This window comes from Oncorhynchus keta, chromosome 19, assembly GCF_023373465.1.
Source record: "Oncorhynchus keta strain PuntledgeMale-10-30-2019 chromosome 19, Oket_V2, whole genome shotgun sequence".
Classification (NCBI taxonomy): Eukaryota; Metazoa; Chordata; class Actinopteri; order Salmoniformes; family Salmonidae; genus Oncorhynchus; species Oncorhynchus keta.
In genome coordinates this window covers 41,367,667-41,387,054 of record NC_068439.1, presented here as the reverse complement: position 1 = coordinate 41,387,054, position 19,388 = coordinate 41,367,667, and the positions used below count along the sequence as shown (strand labels likewise).

Below are 19,388 nucleotides of genomic sequence, written 5' to 3'. Positions count from 1 at the left end.
ACCAAGAACACCGCTACAGAATGCCCCGAGGCGCACCGCTCACCATCATCCCCAAAATAGCTGAATAATATTATCTTCTAGTAATTCCAATCAGCTATACAACAAATTCACGTGTTATTCATCCATATGATGTAGGCCTAAATAGGCTAATGAACATTTTATTTTATTTTACGGGGTAACCTATCTTAATCACAGTAAATGAGGGGTATTGTCAGACATACCGTATCTGACAATAGGGTTCCAATTAAATTGTAATTTTCCATGAAGAAAAATTGTGTGACTTGCTTCAGCTCTTTGAAAGTACTGTTGTGGTAATGTAAGACGTTTAAAACGTTTCACTTAATTGAAGCGGTGAAATATAGTCAAAGTAAAAGAAAATCTGAAAATATCTGTCTGGTCTGATTACTTCGACAGACTACTATATCAACCTTATTACTTTGGAGTGTGGAGCAGTTGGATCGCATATTTCAACACAAATAAGACTACTACACTTTTATACACTCTTCTACTAGACTACCGTAATATATGTAATATTTACTCATAAGGAATTAGAAAAGTTTTAGGCTATCATTTGGAGAGAAATATGATGGTGCCTCTAGTGGAAGGTTGTTTTACAGTAGCTACAGTAACCTCCCCTCAACCATACATTGACAGTGCATTCAGAAAGTATTCAGACCCCTTCCCTTTTTCCACATTTTGTTACATTGCAGCCTTATTCTAAAATAGATTGAATATTTTTTCCCCCTCATCAATCTACACACAATACCCCATAATGACAAAGCAAAAACAGTTTTTTAGACATTTATTCTAATGTATAAATACACAAAAACAGAAATACCTTATTTACATAACTATTCCGACCCTTTGCTATGAAACTCGAAATTGAGCTCAGGTGCATCCTGTTTCCATTGATCATTCTTGAGATGTTTTTACAACTTGACTGGAGTCCACCTGTGGTAAATTCAATTGACTGGACATGATTTGGAAAGTCACACACCTGTCTATATAAGGTCCCACAGTTGATAGTGCATGTCAGAGCAAAAACAAAACCAGGAGGTCGAAGGAATTGTCCGTAGAGCTCCAAGACAGGATCGTGTGCAGGCACAGATCTGGGGAAGGATATAGTATCTACTGTAGATATTTGATTGGACTGATCATGTCAACATCATACTTTCAAAATCTTAGCTAGCAGTCATCATCATGAATTAAGTTGACAATCTACAGGCAAATCCTTTTCTATCCTTGTCATGTGAAGAGAAATGACGAAGATAAATTATAAATAAAATATATCGGTGCTCATCGACCATTGGACATGAACATTACACAACAAGTTGGAAATCGCAAATTCAACAATGAGTGGTTTGGAAGGAATCAGTGGCTAACAGCAAGCATTGCAAAGCAATCACCAGCCTGCTATTCAATGGAGTGGGAGTTTGGTCCAAGTCTGGGTTTAATGGTCTCTTTTCTAAGCTTAAAAGGATAAACATTCAATTCTGGCCATGCTGTCAATCCAGCATGACTTCTGCCACGTTCAAAACAACTGGAAACTTGGAACTGGGAAATCTCAGACCTCAGTGAGTTCAAGACAATAGGGAACAACCTACGACTGGGAAAATATGTTTTGAACGGATATCCAACTAGGAATTCCAAGTCGGGAACTCGGGCCTAAAGATCACTCATGTCATGATTCAACCTTGTTTTTTTCCGATATCCCAGTTGTTTTGAAAGCACTATAAATCCAGAGAATGACCGAATTTAATGACAATGTTTGATGACAAGATTCACCCACGAAGGACTGCCGAGCCACCTTCCTGTTCAAGTGAGCACAGCACAAGGTGTGTCCACAAATGCATTGTATGCTGCTGTATAAATCATGTAATATGCCAGGGAGATATGTATACCGTAGCTAAGAAAGTAATACTGAGTGTGCGTTGTGTAGTAGTAAGCTGTTAGTAGCCCATGTGCCTCACCTTAATAATTTGGTCCCTTTTCACCTCATAACTTAACATACTGTTCTGACTTGGTGGTGCACATTTATCCTATAGCCTGTTTTAGAGAAATGTCATCATTGAATATTGTAAGAGCTTTCATTGTCTCCTTATACGCCACCTATTTATCCTATGGTTCTGACTTGGTGTACAGGGAGAATACTGTAAGAACGGCCCATGTTCTGAACTCTGTCGCAGTACATTTAAAAATTGCTGGACAAATATTCAGATTGACTTCGTCTGTCCTAGCTCGCTCATTCATTTCTTAATTGAAATTACAGATTGCCTCTTATCCTCTCGTCATCCCCTTATGCCATAGTTTGTACATCTCAATTATCAGTAGAAACCACATTTGCTTTAAGCAAGTCAGCCATATCAGCTATGTTTTTTTAAAGCATTAAATGAGGCTGAATGAACTGTTTCGATGCCTGGCAAGGCTCCGCTGATAGCAAGGTGTAGCAGTGGTTGGGACTGTTGGGACTGCTGTAGGCCCTAACAGTTTGTGGGCACCATTTTCACCATTATAGTGCAATTAATGTATTGTGTAGTGTTGTGTTGTGTAGTGGCTTTGCTGGCATGCATCTACAAAAAAGGGTTCACTTTGCCCCACCAAGATTTACAAGCTAAAATAGGCACTGATTACTTCACAATACTAACCTAAATGACAGAGTGAAAAGAAAGTAGCTTGTACAGAATACAAATATTCCAAAGCATGCATCCTGTTTGCAATAAGGCACTAAAGTAAAACTGCAAAACATTTGGCAAAGAAATTTACTTTAACTACTGAATACAAAGCATTATGTTTGGGGCAAATCCAACACCATACATCACTGAGTACCACTCTTCACATTTCCAAACATGGTCGTGGCTGTGTCATGTTATGGATATGCTTGTCATCAGCAAGGACTAGGGAGTTATTTAGGATAAAAAGACTCGGAATAGAGCTAAATCCTAGAGGAAAACCTGGTTCAGTCTGCTTCCAACAGACACTGGGAGACAAATGCATCTTTCAACATAAGTCCAAACGTACACTTGAGTTGCTTACCAAGATGACATTGAATGTTCCTGAGTTGCCTAGTTACAGTTTTGACTTAAATTGGCATGAAAATCAATGACAAGACTTCAAAATGGCTGTCGAGCAATGATCAACAACCAACTTGACAGGGCTTGAATCATTTTTCAAAGAATAATGTGTCAATATTGTACAATCCAGGTGTGCAAAGCTCTTGTGTTTGTACTCTCCCACTTGATTTGGAATGGAAAGACCGAGTCAAATGGAATGTTTTACACTTACCTTATAAAGCTGGAGGTGTCGGACAACCTCATATGAAAATGTCTTTCTGGGCCACACAACCTCGTTCACTTAAACAACGGACAGCAGACTATCCTTGTGCTTGGAGTAGTATTGAAGACATAAATATGATTTCAAAATATATTCACTACTTTGGGTCCAAGGCTGTAAAGAAAACAAAATAACAATCAAATGGATTTTCAATTCAATTTGTGCTTGGAAAAATGTACTTCAATTCATGAAATGGAAGAAACCCATAACGCCAGGCACCTTTGTGTGGAACAACCCCACATTACCTCCAGCATTTAATGACAACACCTAAGTCCTGGTTCTTAAGTGGCATTGTGAATTTTGAACATTATATACTATGAAGACTCTGTACTGTCATTCAATAAATTCAAAGAAGAAATTGGGTTAAGTTCTTACAACTAAGAAATGTTATTCAATCGCTTCAACAGAATCTGGATGAACCTAAAGCTTTTAAAAAGCACTGAATGAAGATGCAATGCCAAAGAAGTTGATTGCAAAGGTATATCAAGAGTTGATTTAATCTCTACCTGATAGCTCAGAACCTATAAGGAAGAAATGGTAAACAGATCTCAAGGAATAAATTGATGAGAACTATTGGTCAAATATACACTATGGTTCAATAGTTTGGGGTCACTTAGAAATGTCCTTGTCTTTGAAAGAAAAGCACATTTTTTTGTCCATTAAAATAGCATAAAATTGATCAGAAATAAAGTGTAAATATTGTGAATGTTGTAAATGACTATTGTAGCTAGAAACGGCTGATTTTTAATGGGATATCTACATAGGCATACAGAGGCCCATTATCATTAACCATCACTCCTGTGCTCCAATGGCACGTTGTGTTAGCTAATCCAAGTTGATCCTTTTAAAATCATTAGAAAACCCTTTTGCAATTATGTTAGCACAACTGAAAACTGTTGTGCTGATTTAAAGAAGCAATAAAACTGGCCTTCTTTAGACTAGTTGAGTATGTGGAGCATCAGCATTTGTGGGTTCAATTACAGGCTCAAAATGGCCAGAAACAAATAACTTTCTTCTGAAACTCATCAGCCTATTCTTGTTCTGAGAAATGAAGGCTATTTCATGAGAGAAATTGCCAGGAAACTGAAGATCTCGTACAGCGCTGTGTACTACTCCCTTCACAGAACAGCGCAAACTGTCTCTAACCAGAATAGAAAGAGGAGTGGGAGGCCCCGTTGCACAACTGAGCAAGAGGACAAGTACATTAGAGTGTCTAGTTTGAGAAACAGATGCCTCCCAAGTCCTCAACTGGCAGCTTCATTAAATAGTAACCGCAAAACACCAGTCTCAACATCAACAGTGAAGAAGCCCCATGGCCCTGGTCAAAAGTAGTGCACTATTTAGGGAATAGGGTTCCATTTGGAACGTAGTTCCAGTCTCCCTTTGGAAGATGCAGTGGCATGCTGGCCTTCATACCTTTGATTTACCATGGGTTCTTGACACAAGAGGACTGTGTCATTCATTGCTCAGTCTTTCTGTTCATCCCCTGCATTCATAAAACCCTTCATTCCTCTGCTAGCAGTCGTAATGTATATTCATGGTTCCACCCTTCAGCCGTATAGGCATGCATACACAAATGCACACACACCTTGTCAGTATGCAGGTGTAGTAGCCCCCTCTAGTCCATTGAGTACTTACTGTGGACTGTGCTGGGCTTTGTGAATAATGCATGTGTAGAGCAAACATCCACAATCTTCGGCAGGCCTCACATGACCAGATGTTATGTCTTTCAGGAGGCTGCATGACCCAGATAATAACAAAATGCCACTAAAATGCCACTAAAATTAATGACTACGTAAAGATTAAATCCCAATATTACGCTAACTGTTGTCTGGATTTCATGTTCTACTCCCCCAAAGATATGAGAGTGAGAGAGAGAGAGAGAGAGTGTAACGTAGACGCAGGGAGTCAGGAAGCAGGTGCAGTTAGTGAGTTTAATGATAACGAACATGGAATGATACAAAACAAGAGAATCATCTGACATGGAAACACAAACAATACTACCTGATGACTGACAAAACAGAGTGCTAGATAAATGGTAAGTAATGAAGGTAGTAAGGAAGTCCTGGTGTGACTGATGATAGGGCGCAGGTGTGCGTAATGATGGTTGCCAGGTGTGAGTAAAGATGGGTTGCCAGGACCGGTGGTTAGTAGACCGGTGACGTCGCACGTCGGAGCTGGATAGCGGGAGTAGACGTAAAAGAGGGAGAGATGAACCTGGAGAAGAGTCCCCTAAGCAAGCTGATCCTGGGGCTCTGTTCACAGACACAAACAGACCCCACAGAGCCTCAGGACAGCAACACAATTAGACCCAAACAAAATCATGAGAAAACAAAAAGATAATTCCTTGACACATTGGAAAGAATTAACAAAAGAACTCAGAACAAACTAGAATTCTATTTGGCCCTAAACAGAGAGTACACCGTGGCAGAATACTTGACCACTGTGACTGACCCAAACTTAAGGAACAGACTCAGTGAGCATAGCATTGCTATTGAAAAAGCCACCGTAGGCAGACCTGGCTCTCAAGAGAAGACAGGCTATGTGCACACTGCCCACAAAATGAGGTGGAAACTGAGCTGCACTTCCTAAATTCCTGCCAAATGTATGACCATATTAGAGATAAATACTTCCCTCAGAATATACAGACCCACAAAGAACTTGAAAACAAATCCAATATTTGATAAACACACCTATCTATTTGTGAAATAGCACAGTGTGCAGTCAGCAGCAAGATTTGTGGCCTGTTGCCACAAGAAAAGGGCACCCAATGAAGAACAAGCACCATTGTAAATACAACCCATATTTATGTTGATTTATTTTCCCTATTGTACTTTAACTATTTGCACATCGTTACAACACTATATATACACATAATATGACATTTGAAATTACTCTATTCCATTGGAACTTTTGAGTGTAATGTTTTACAGTTCATTTGTATTGTTAATTTCACTTTTGTTTATTATCTATTTCACTTGCTTTGGCAATGTAAACACATGCTTTCCATGCCAATGAATTGAATAGAGAGAGAGAGAGAGATTCCTCAAGTCGCCAGACAAGGACAGGGATAGCATCAGACAAGGTGTCTGAAATGGGATCACGTTGACTGGGATTCTGTTCAATTTCAGCCACCTTCCTGGATATGTACGTAACTCTTACTGAGCCTTATATACATGTTATCCTTGTTCCTTTTCTATTTGGCTGTTGTGTACAGAACATACACTGATGCTTGTAAGAAATGACTGTACAATGAAGAGTACTTACACAGCACTTCGGTTATCACTGCAGGTTTGCAAACCAACAGAGACATTGAGGTTGTCTCAGTTGCTGCCCGTGTCAGGCACCATATAACTCCTTTACGGGCACAGACCTTGCCAACAAACTTTGAGAACTGGCAGTCTCTGAAATGGAACATTCAGACAGTAGATGCTACTCTAGAATGGCCCATATAGTCCATGGCTAGAGGGCCAAATATCCCATATTTTTCCACTTTGGGGTGGCAAAGTCTATTAAGATTTTCATGAAGGTCCATGTCTGTGGGTTATATTTTGGTACGATAACCACTTATCGGAGGTAGCTGGCTAAATGTGGTTATCCCTGGCATTAATGTTATGACCAATACGTGGTTAGTTGGGCCAACAGGAATGAGGGTATGACATTTTATTACCAGGGGACAATCTTTGAAAACTAAGGACATTTAATAAGGTATAAACAAATGAAGGTATGAAACGATAGGAATGGTAATGCTATCTTCAAGGGCCCATCCTGGGAGGTCAAAGGTTATACATGTAAGCATTTACATGGGGTATATCAAGACAGAATGGGCAGTATTGGGATGAACTCTATTATCACATGGTACTCTAGATCACGGTTTCCCAAAGTCATAGAGCACACATCCATCAAATCCCCATAGACAAGCATTGGCAGTAGAATGGCCTTACTGAAGGGCTCAGTGACTTTCAACATGGCACCAACAAGTAATTTGGTCAAATTTCGGCCCTGCAATAGCTCCCCGGTCAACTGTAAGTACTATTATGATGAGGTGGAAAACACTAGGAGCAACAACGACTCCGGCGCAAAGTGGTAGACCACACAAGCTTACAGAACAGAACCGCTGTGTGCTGAAACGCGTAGCACATAAAAATCGTTTGCCCTCGGTTGCCACACTCACTACCGAAACACAACCCTGCCAAGGGGTCTACCGGTCGTGGTCGGCTGCAACAGCCTGGGATCGAACCCGGGTCTATAGTAACGCCTCTAGCACTGCGATGAAGTGCCTTAGACTGCTGCGCCACTCGGGAGACCCGCTCTGTCTTTGTATGGTTTCTTTGGCAGAGATAACTCACATCTGGAGAAAATTAGAATACATGTAAAAAAGAAAATGTAGAGGGCATTTTCAACTGAATCTCTACTCATCTTAAGTCTGCCTCTTTTTCACCTTATCAAATTATCTCATCTTTTAAGATCGCCCCATTTAGATTGGAAATTAGACAGACAATTACCTTGACTAGTTACTTTAAACAATGCCTCTTTAATAATGTTTACATATCTTACATTACTCATCTCATATGTGTATACTGTATCTTATACCATCTATTGTATCTTGCCTATGCCGCTCGGTCATCACTCATCCATATATTTATATGTACATATTATTATTATTATTATTTATTTTTTCACCTTTATTTAACCAGGTAGGCCAGTTGAGAACAAGTTCTCATTTCCAACTGCGACCTGGCCAAGATAAAGCAAATCAGTGCGACAAAAATAACAACACAGAGTTACACATGGGATAAACAAACGTACAGTCAATAACACAATAGAAAAATCTGTATACTGTGTGTGCAAATGAAGTAAGGAGGTAAGGCAATAAATAGGCCAATAGTGGCGAAGTAATTACAATTTAGCAATTTACACTGGAGTGATAGATGTGCAGATGAGGATGTGCAAGTAGAAATACTGGTATGCAAAAGAGCAGAAAAACAAAAACAAATATGGGGATGAGGTAGGTAGTTGGTTGGATGGCCTATTTACAGATGGGCTGTGTACCGTTGTAGCGATCGGTAAGCTGCTCTGACAGCTAACGCTTAAAGTTAGTGAGGGAGATGTAAGTCTCCAACTTAATTCCAGTCATTGGCAGCAGAGAACTGGAAGGAAAGGCAGCCAAAGGAGGTATTGGCTTTGGGGATGACCAGTGAAATATACCTGCTGGAGCGCATGCTACAGGTTGGTGTTACTATGGTGACCAGTGAGCTGAGATAAGACGGAGCTTTACCTAGAAAAGACTTATAGATGACCTGGAGCCATGGGTTTGGCGACGAATATGTAGCGAGGACCAGCCAACGAGAGCATACAGATCGCAGTGGTGGGTAGTATATGGGGCTTTGGTGACAAAACGGATGGCACTGTGATAGACTGCATCCAATTTGCTGAGTAGAGTGTTGGAGGTTATTTTGTAAATGACATCGCCGAAGTCAAGGATCGTAGGATAGTCAGTTTTACGATGGTATGTTTGGCAGCATGAGTGAAGGATGCTTTGTGGCGAAATAGGAAGCCGATTCTAGATTTAAATTTGGATTGGAGATGCTCAATGTGAGTCTGGAAGGAGAGTTTACAGTCTAGCCAGACACCGAAGTATTTATAGTTGTCCACATATTCTAAGTCAGAACCGTCCAGAGTAGTGATGCTAGTCGGGCTGGCGGGTGCGGGCAGCGATTGGTTGTAGAGCATGCATTTCATTTTATTAGCATTTAAGAGCAGTTGGAGGCCACGGAAGGAGTGTTGTATGGCGTTGAAGCTCGTTTGGAGGTTTGTTAACACAGTGTCCAAAGAAGGGCCAGATGTATACAGAATGGTGGCGTCTGCGTAGTGGTGGATCAAAGAATCACCCGCAGAAAGAGCGACATCATTGATATATACAGAGAAAAGAGTCGGCCTGAGAATTGAACCCTGTGAAACCCCCATAGAGTTGCTGCGGGGGGTGCAGAGCTGTTGGGGTAGCCAGGTTGAAAGCATGGCCAGCGGTAGAGAAATGCTTATTGAAATTCTCTATTATCATGGATTTATCAGTGGTGACAGTGTTTCCTATTCTCAGAGCAGTGGGCAGCTGGGAGGGGGCACTCTTATTCTCCATGGACTTTACAGTGTCCCAAAACTTTTTGGAATTAGTGCTGCAGGATGCAAATTTCTGTTTGAAAAAGATAGCCTTTGCTTTCCTATCTGACTGTGTGTATTGGTTCCTGACATCCCTGAAAAGTTGCATTCCATTCTTTATTATTCCATCCCTTTATATTTGTGTGTATTAAGTAGTTGTTGTGGAATTGTTAGATTACTTGTTAGATATTACTGCACTGTCGGAACTAGAAGCACAAGCATTTCGCTACACTCGCATAACATCTGCTAACCATGTGTATGTGTCAAATAAAATTTGATTTGAAGGAAGCTACAATCTATCTGTAATATTAAAGCTGATCTACTCCCCTCTCCCAAAAATACAAAAATAAAAGATTGCCTCATTTATTATGTAATTTAAATTGGCCCCATATACTGAGGCAAAGGTTAAGGTCAAAGTTGTAGTTTACGAATGATCTTGGTCCCTTCACCTTGAAGTCAGTCTAGGTAGCCCGTCCTGTAAAGTTAGGATTGTAAATGGAAAACATGGCTGCCTTTTCAGCTAATGGATATCGATAGGAAGCTCCATGACAGGTCCTCAGTTATGAGTGTTAGTTTGTTCTCTGTGGACTCTTATCTCCCAATGAACAAGAACAGGTTCCCAATTAGAGCTTCCTCTCGACACCTCAGTCAGTCCTAATCTGTGTCCAAAATGGCACCCTATAACCTATACACTGAGTGTACAAAACATTAGGAACACCTTCCTAATATAGAGTTAAACTCCTTTTTGCCTTCAGAACATGGACTCTACAAGTTGTCGAAAGCATTCCACAGGGATGCTGGCCCATGTTGACTCCAATGCTTCCCACAGTTGTGTCAAGTTGTCTGGATGTCCTTTGGGTGGTGGACCATTCTTGAGACACACGGAAAACTTTTGCAGTTCTTGACACGCTCAAACCGGTGCACCTGGCACCTACTACCATACCCTGTTCAAAGGCACTTCAATATTTTGTCTTGCCCATTCACCCTCTGAATGGCACACAATCCATGTCGCAATTGTCTCGAGGCTTAAAAATCCTTCTTTTACCTATCTCCTCCACCTTTATCTACACTGATTGAAGTGGATTTAGCAGGTGAGATCAACAAGGGATCATACCTTTCACCTGGATTCCACTGGTCATGGAAAGAGCAGGTGTTCCTAATGTTTTGTACACTCAGTGTATAGTCCACTACATTTGAACAGGGTCCATATATAGGGAATAAGGTGCCATTTGGTACACAGCCGTACAGTCTCCACAAGCATGCACCTTCAAATGTGAAGATGACATTTAATTGGCCCCTTGATTTAAAATGTATAATTTTCTGAGGATGGCGATGATGACCTGCTAATGACTGGCTAGTGAGACTTGTCTCTGTCAAGAGGCCCCAGTAAGTCATGATAATGGAGAATGAACGGTAGACAAATGGCCTAATGAGAGGAGAGCTTTGACGTGACTAGTTACGAATCACATAATGGTGAGATAATAGACATTACAGGTAAAATAGGGAAATATTTGAGGTAAAATACCTGAAGTAATCAAACCACCAGTAGTTTATAATCACATTTATTTGAGGTCATATTTTTAATGATACATGACTGATAATAACAACAGTCCCTTTTATAATGGTTCCAGAAATATTTTCTGCGTGTTTTTCAGTTTATCCAAGCAGTCACTTGTGAAGTGCATCACATATTCTGGGTTTACATACTTACTTGCATACATTCGAGGAAGATGTCTGCATTCAAAACTCATTAACTGCTTGATTTCTGTAGACATGCTGTTGCTTGAAGAACATTAGAGACATCTACTGGCCAGAGGTAGGATCAGTTGAATAATGGGAATGGATGGATAAAGTTTGTTTCAGTTTGTTTTGTCTTTAACCATTTGTGACCTTAGAATTATTAATTAAATAGGCACTGTGCAAAAATCCACACAAAAGTAAACTGCTTGACACAGCTGAGAAAAACAGTGGCCCAGTGTTATTCTGATGGTACTTGGAACGCATTTATAGTATTGTTAGGTTCATGTTTGGGCTCCCAAGTGGAGCAGAGGTGAAAGGCACTGCATCTCAGTGCTTGAGGTGTCACTACAGACACCCTGGTTCGATTCCAGGCTGTATCACAGCCGGCAGTGATTGGGAGTCCCATAGGGCGGCGCAAAATTGTCCCAGCGTTGTCCGGGTTTGGCTGGGGTAGGTCGTCATTGTAAATAAGAATTTGTTCTTATCTGACTTGTCTAGTTAAATAAAAAAATAAAAAATCAATGTTTCAGATGGGGTATCTTAGATCGATCTCATACAGTCTCAAGTCTGTAATACAGATAAGATTCTTCTTTGATAATAGATAAGAAATGGGAGGAGCGGACACTTTATTCCCTTTCTGTCTGCACATAATGAGAATTTCATGTCTTGTCCCAGTTCCATCTGTGACAGCTCCATCAATCTGAAGGGCAGAAATGTGGCTGAACTAAGTGGCGTCACTCTCCCCTCCAATTATGAGTCCTAAACGGCACCCTATTCCTATGGGGTGCACTTATTTTGACCAGAGCCTATAAGGATCTGGTAAAAAGAAGTGCACTATATTAAGAATAGGGTGCCATTTGAGACGGAATCAGGTGGAGTTTTTAGGTAATGAACCTCTATGATCCATGTCATCAGTATGCTGAAGGGGACATTTATTCTGAGGGCCCCACTGTCTGGATCAGGATTGGGCTGTGAGTGAGTGAGTGAGTGAGTGAGTGAGTGAGTGAGTGAGTGAGTGAGTGAGTGAGTGAGTGAGTGAGTGAGTGAGTGAGTGAGTGAGTGAGTGAGTGAGTGAGTGAGTGCGGGCGTGCATGCAATATAGGCTACTGGGCTGATTTACTGAGAGTAGCCCTGCCTTGCCCCACTCAAAGACATTACATTAGCATTGATCCTCCACTCCACCCAACATTAAAATCGAGTAGATTAAGAAAGTAGTAGGCTGTAAGGCTAACCTGCCTATTGCCTAATGCAGGGGTGGGCAATTCCAGTCCTCGAGGGCAGTGGCTGTTCTAGCTCCACCTTCAGCCCCCCCATCATCATTCTGCACTAACTGTAATTTTTATTCAGACATTTGGAACAACACAAATAAATAATCATAACATTTAAAAAGATATAAATATACATATATTTGTCACTCGAGCATCAATACATTTACCCATCCCCCAACATTGTCAACCAAGAGTCAAGACTAAACCAATTCACCTCGGTGGTGTAGCAGACTGGTTTTATATTATTTTTAACGATTTCGCACAAACCAGAAAAAAAAATCAAAAACATGTCTGTGAAACTATATATTCACAGTATTATGAATGAATTGTTTATTCAGTAGCATTTTATAGTGTGACTGACTTTACTAATTGCATTAATATTGTACAAAGTTACACGTGAACTATTTGATAGATTCCCCTGCTCCCACAACCTCAGGCTTCCAGTGGGGAGACCTGAGATCAACCGACCCCCGCTCCCCTCCCCATCTCGTACTTTTGAGTGGGAGACCTTCCCAGGCAGTGACCTGCCCAGCTCACAAACTAGAATCAGGGCGCCCACTCCGACAAGGTTAATTGACCCACAGTCCCACACGGTAACATGATATCATTGACGTGACGTGCAAATGAGCGATAGAAAACCGCGCAAATGTCACCATTCTGATTTTTTTTGTGTGGGTGCCCCGTGCCATCCCTGGCAAGATGCCGCCCTGGGCGGCTGCCCATGTCACCTATACCTAAATCCGCCACTGCTTGACGGCCAGTGTGGTGTCACAGTTTTTCCCCAGCCCCAGCTAACACACCTGACTCCTATAATCAACTAATCATGATCTTCAGTTTAGAATGCAATTTAATTAATCAGCTGTGTTTGCTTGGGATGGAGAAAAAGTGTGACACCAATCAGGCTCTGGAGGACTGGAGTTGCCCACCCCTGGCCTAATGTATGATTATTTTTGTGATTAAAATAGAATGTCTGCCTTTTAATTTGATTTAATATTCTGAATATTAATCACACTAATTAAAGGTTTATTAAACGCCTCGAATGCTCAGCGTTCAACAACACAGTGCCTTCAAAGCTCATCAATAAGCTAAGGACCCTGGGACTAAACACCTCCCTCTGCAACTGGATCCTGGACTTTCTCACGGGCTGCCCCCAGGTGGTAAGGGTAGGTAACAACACATCCGCAACGCTGATCCTCAACACAGGGGCCCTTCATGGGTGCGTGCTCAGTCCCCTCCTGTACTCCCTGTTCACTCATGACTGCACGGCCAGGGAAGACTCCAACACCATCATTAAGTTTTCCGGTGACACAACAGTGGCAGGCCTGATCACCGACAACGACGAAACAGTCTATAGGGAGGAGGTCAGAGACCTGGCCGTGTGGTGCCAGGACAACAACCTCCCCCTCAACGTGATCAAGACAAAGGAGATGATTGTGGAAAAAGAGAACCGAGCACGGCCCCATTCTCATCGACGGGGCTCTAGTGGAGCAGGTTGAGAGCTTCAAGTTCCTTGGTGTCCACATCACCAACAAACGAACATGGTCCAAGCACACCAAGACAGTCGTGAAGAGGGCACGACAAAATCTCTTCCCCCTCAAGAGACTGAAAAGATTTGGCATGGGTCCTCAGATCCTCAAAATGTTCTACAGCTGCACCACCGAGAGCATGATTGCATCACTGCCTGGTATGGCAACTGCTCAGCCTCCAACCACAACGCATTACAGAGGGTATTGCGAACGGCCCAGTACATCACTGGGGCCAAGCTTCCAGCCATCCAGGACCTCTATACCAGGCGGAATCAGAGGAAGGTCCTAAAAATTGTCAAAGACTCCAGCTTTTATTTCTTGTTCTTATCCATATATTTTTTAACTGCATTATTGGTTATGGGCTCGTAAGTAAGCATTTCACTGTAAGGTGCATGTGACTAATACAATTTGATGTGATTTATATTAGGATTAATTGGGGGGCATTTGATGGATGAGACCTCACTCACAGACCGAAAGAGTCCTAAAAGAAATACATTCTTATCCAATATCAACAGAATTCCCAAACACGTGATGCCGCTGAATAAACTACTGATCCCACAATGCTACACAGCTGTGGAGTTATTTTGTCCAACCACGTCGTGCACCTACCCGCTGACAAAGTATTTTGATTGGTGTGGCTGCCTCGGGACGGTTGTTGGTAGGAAGTAGCCTACAGATTCTGCCCACACTCTCACTCAGCTCAATACCGCTGTAGAAATGTGATGGATTAGAGAAATATGTGCCTCGGTTGTCAATATGTTGTTCCCCGGCGTTTTCTATGCGCTTCTTGCGGGGTTTCTCGGGGCTGTCGCATCTTCATCTGCAAAGCTGTCACTTGGAGCCGATTACCTAAAAGGTGTATGTGAAACGGGGCTACGAACATGGGGAGAGCAGCGGAAATTTAGACAACCTGACGAAACTACCGCTTGTGACTGGGTGAGGAATCGCCGCCGTTTAAATGCCTGAATTATTAACGTGATGGGATTTGGGTGGCTTCTGAATAATGTAGATGTCAATTTGTTAGCAAAGCAATTCGTCCGCGAGTAGGGAAGTTTGGGTTTTCCAGTGATGAGTTTAGGGGTCCAGATTCCAGCTCTTGCGCTCAGCATCTCTCTCTGCTGGACAGGCGCGTGCTGTGTCAAGCTCGTGTCGTACACGCGTGATTGAACGACATACCTAGTGCAGTATTACGTCATATATGTTTGTGTTAAAGGAAGATATTTTCATATGTGTACTCAATCATTTTATTTATTGCGGCCAAATGCGAGTCTGGTTTAACATATGGGCAATTTTCCATTCAATGTCAATATCGTATTGTTAATTGGGCTGCTTGAAATGACCTTCATGACGTTGGGTACGTGGTGACATGATTTTTAAGGTTGATTTATTAGCCATATGATTTATTTGTATAGCCGTTAGGTAAATGCATGTGGAAAATATATATATATATATATATATCAAGACAAATAACTAAAATAGGCCCCAAATCCATGGAATGCAGCTCAACTATTTGATGTGACTATAGTCCAAAACAACGTTGTTTTCATTCATGTTGTTTGTGTGTGTTTGCTTCAGCTACACATCCCACTGAGGCTGATTTGTGGGGGGCTGCTCTTCGCCTGTAATGCTGTGATGTGGACGTTCCTCGCTAAGGCGCTCCGGTACTCTTCCTCCTCCACCCGAACCACTGTGACCACTACCGCTTCCAACTTCGTATCTTCCGTAAGTACATGTTTCCCTGTGGAAAAGACACTTTGTAAATAATGTATAGGCCTAATAGCCTACAAGTGTATGGTTTGAATTAATAAGCGTAACACAGATTTCCCTTTTTAAGTGTTGTCAGAGAAGTGTAATGTATGAAAAGTGTAATATATGAGAAGTGTAATATATGGTGCACTAAATTGAAATGCCTGTATTGTGCCACAGGCCTTTTTGGGGCAGCTTATCTTTGGGGAGACCCAGATTGCGTTGTGGTGGGTGGGAATCTCCCTCACGTTCTCTGGCCTCCTGGTGCTTCAGAGGGCGGCCCCCAACGACCGAGCCAGGAAGGACGAATGACAACCTGTCGGAAAGGCACAACTCATTAAGTGATATAGAAAGAAACCAGTAATGCAACCTATAGCCTACTATCTGTGACAAACAATGGCATTTCTCGGGTGAACGGCAGTCATGGCAACTTTGGAAGGGAAAGCACTGTCAAAACATACCATGTAAGGAACACAGAGTGATTTATCGTTTGAAACACTTCGACATCCTCAGCAATGTGTGCTTGCCATCGATTCTTCACCATGCTTACACTCTCCGCTCCAGATCACAAAAGCTTTCATTTTGCTCACCTATCCTAAGATGACACGAGCTGTAGACTTCCACACCAACGTTGCGTCATCGCATGCTCAAGGTGATGCGTGAACCCGAAGTGATAAGTCTCACAAATGCTGCTTACTGCTAGACATGCGCAAATACAGCAAACACATAGATATTCTCATCGCTTACTACAGTATCACACGTGACGTGGCTCAGAGAATATACTTCATGGCCTTCTGTTGTGTCATGTTTATAGCCGAATATATTGAGGGATTGACCCTCACACATTTTTATGTGGATTCTGAGGAGGTTTGGCCTTGCCTGCCTTTTTTTATAGCAAATGTCTAAAAGAAAGTTCCTAACGAGGTCTAAACCCAAGTAAGTCGAACCAAAGTACACAAATATGTTGATCCTGCCTGGTATCCACTGTAACCACAGCAAGGCTCTGTCAATGCAATGTGAAGTCAAACTGCTAAAGTGGCCCGAAAAAATAGTGACATTCTCAGCTGCCTGTAAAGTAATACGGTTTAGTTCACTCCAAAATCAAAATATGTAAGACATTTTCAAACCTCAAAAGTGGTCTAATGTTGAGATGAGACCAACTCCAATGAATGGAAAGTATAGGCACCGTCTAACTTAATAATTTTAAGAGGGTGCCTGTCTTTCCAATTCATTTGGAGTTGAGTTACAGAGCTGGATCTACACAGTAGACGGCCTGGACTTCTTGACATTAGCCCACGTCTGACCTCAATTTAAATGTTGGAGTGAACTATCGCTTATTTCCTTTGGCAGAAGGGACTTAATTCTGACTTAATAGGGTGTCCAAACAACAGTTACTCCAATATCTGTCCTTTTTAATTGAGTGCCACCAGCTTTTGTGTTTCAGCTGTAGACCCGTGTCACATATAATGTCCATCCTAGTTTTCCATTGCAATTAAACCCAGTTTGATGTTATCCTCGGGGTAAGGGAACCGTCCCGTAGCACAGTCCCTCCCTCTGCATCTTCCAAGACTTCCAAAAGGTCAAATGTTGCTGTGGGGTTTTTGAACCAAACTACAGAAAGTGGTGTTCTATAAACTGGCATGTTTGTACTCCCAACAGTGTACTTCCCTGACATTCCTTAACACTGTGATGCGCTATTGTGGAAATGGGCTTTGTGCGTAATACCGACAACAAACGTTACTGTAGACAGGAGTTTGACTTTACAACTTTACTATACGATCAAACTTTGCTGTTTTTTTTTATACATATCAAATGCATGCAACAACTAATAGTAGCTACCTGTATTCTGACTGTATCTATTAGACGATGATGATGTGTCTGTATAAATGTAGAAGAACGCACACTATGAAATCGATTCTCCTTCCAGTTGCAGTACATTACAGACTGCAGGTTGTGTGTGTAATGTAATCTACTTCCCCGGCAATGTGACGATCTATGCTATTGAATCAGGACGGGAGAAATTGGTGCCGAACATTTCTCCTGTGTTCAAGTCAGATAAACATTTACCTGTGACGCCACCATCACCGAGGGCAAGAGGAATCAAATGCATTAGAATAGTGGTTACATGAAACTCCTTTTGTTCGCCAGCCCCTGAATGGGTCACATTTGTTTGAACGAGTATACTGTAGATATGGATATTATAAACTGTAGAGATTAGTTTGGGAGGTGCATATGACTGACCTGATAAACTCTGTGTTCCTGATTAGTGCAGCACGGGGGCTCTACAGGAGGAATAAAGAAAGGGAATGTATTATAAATAAAAATGTATTATTAAGAATCCTTGAAATGGTTACTTGGACAAGCCACCTCTCCATCCTTTGAACATGTTGCTCTTAGGAAATTGTGTATGATAAGTGAGGAAGTCTCAGAAAATGGCTGTTAGCCAATAGAATTAGATTGCACATACTGCTGCTGTGTCTGTGTGTGACAAACTGTCATAATTTCTTGGACAACAGATGCAGAGAGAAACAGGTGTTTGGGCAGACCTAAATATTTTTTATTTATAAACCATATCTAGTCTAACAACCTATTTTAAACTAACATTTGTAAGTGTCAATATTTTCAATTTGACGGTGCACAATGTTTAATAAACCTCATCTCGGAAAGTGAACTTATGTTGATCTAAAATTAAACCATCAACGGAAAGAGATCCATACCCAGGCAGCATTTTTAAGATTACAGTCCAGTAAACTTCTCAGATTAGCTAATAAATTGACTCTGACAAAGGCCAGTGTGCTATTAGCATACCAAGTAAAGCATACAATAAATTGAAACTGTACAGAGAAAATAGACTTATGAAAACATAAAAGGTCATTCAGAATGCAACACTACACTCCCGATTCCACAGATACAATATTTACATTTACATTTAAGTCATTTAGCAGACGCTCTTATCCAGAGCGACTTACAAATTATAGTGTCTACCTGGATACAGTCTTAAAGGGATAGTTCACGCAAACTCACTATCTACTAAAAAACATTGAGTGAACAATCCCTTTAAGACAAATTAATGTTGAGACGGTGGACCATTTTTGAAAAAAACAATACATTTATTGTAAATTTCCATATGAAAGTAACTTAAACTTTTGCATTCAGATAAACATTTCAAAGAGATGCACATTGGGAATCTATTTACGGCAAGTGTGTGTTAAAAAGTGTATAAATAGAGACATGAGAGAATACCAGTCCCTTTGTCGTAACAGAATAGGATAGATTTGACAACTTCCCAGCATATCCTGTGTTAATGAGTAGGACGCGGTCTTAGCGCTTCTGATCTGATTGATAGTAATTAAAAAGAGACTGAGCAAATTGACATTGCCACAAGCAGCACCACAGATATTGAGATGAGTGAGATGCAAAACTTCACTCACGCAGTACCTGTGCATGGGTTCGCAGCAGTATGGAGTTTAGCCTCGCTCTTCCAACGAGCTTGACCCACCATGCGGTTTACTTTGTGCATCTGTGTCATATGGCGGAGTCCACCTTTAATGAAAGGGGCTAGGGTAACATGAGCTTTAAACCAGCCTCTTCCTAAGGAACCTCGTATACCCTTATTACACCC

General features: G+C 41.4%; 1 protein-coding gene across 1 annotated transcript; it reads left to right on the top strand.

The window, feature by feature from the left end:
* Window positions 1-14,584: 14,584 nt before the first annotated feature.
* On the top strand, window positions 14,585-18,104 carry LOC118398315 (transmembrane protein 42-like). The gene is made up of 3 exons (XM_052470594.1): window positions 14,585-14,956; window positions 15,596-15,742; window positions 15,947-18,104. The coding sequence occupies exons 1-3, from the start codon at window positions 14,777-14,779 to the stop codon at window positions 16,076-16,078; spliced, it is 459 nt and encodes a 152-aa protein (XP_052326554.1). The 5' UTR covers window positions 14,585-14,776; the 3' UTR covers window positions 16,079-18,104.
* Window positions 18,105-19,388: the final 1,284 nt, after the last annotated feature.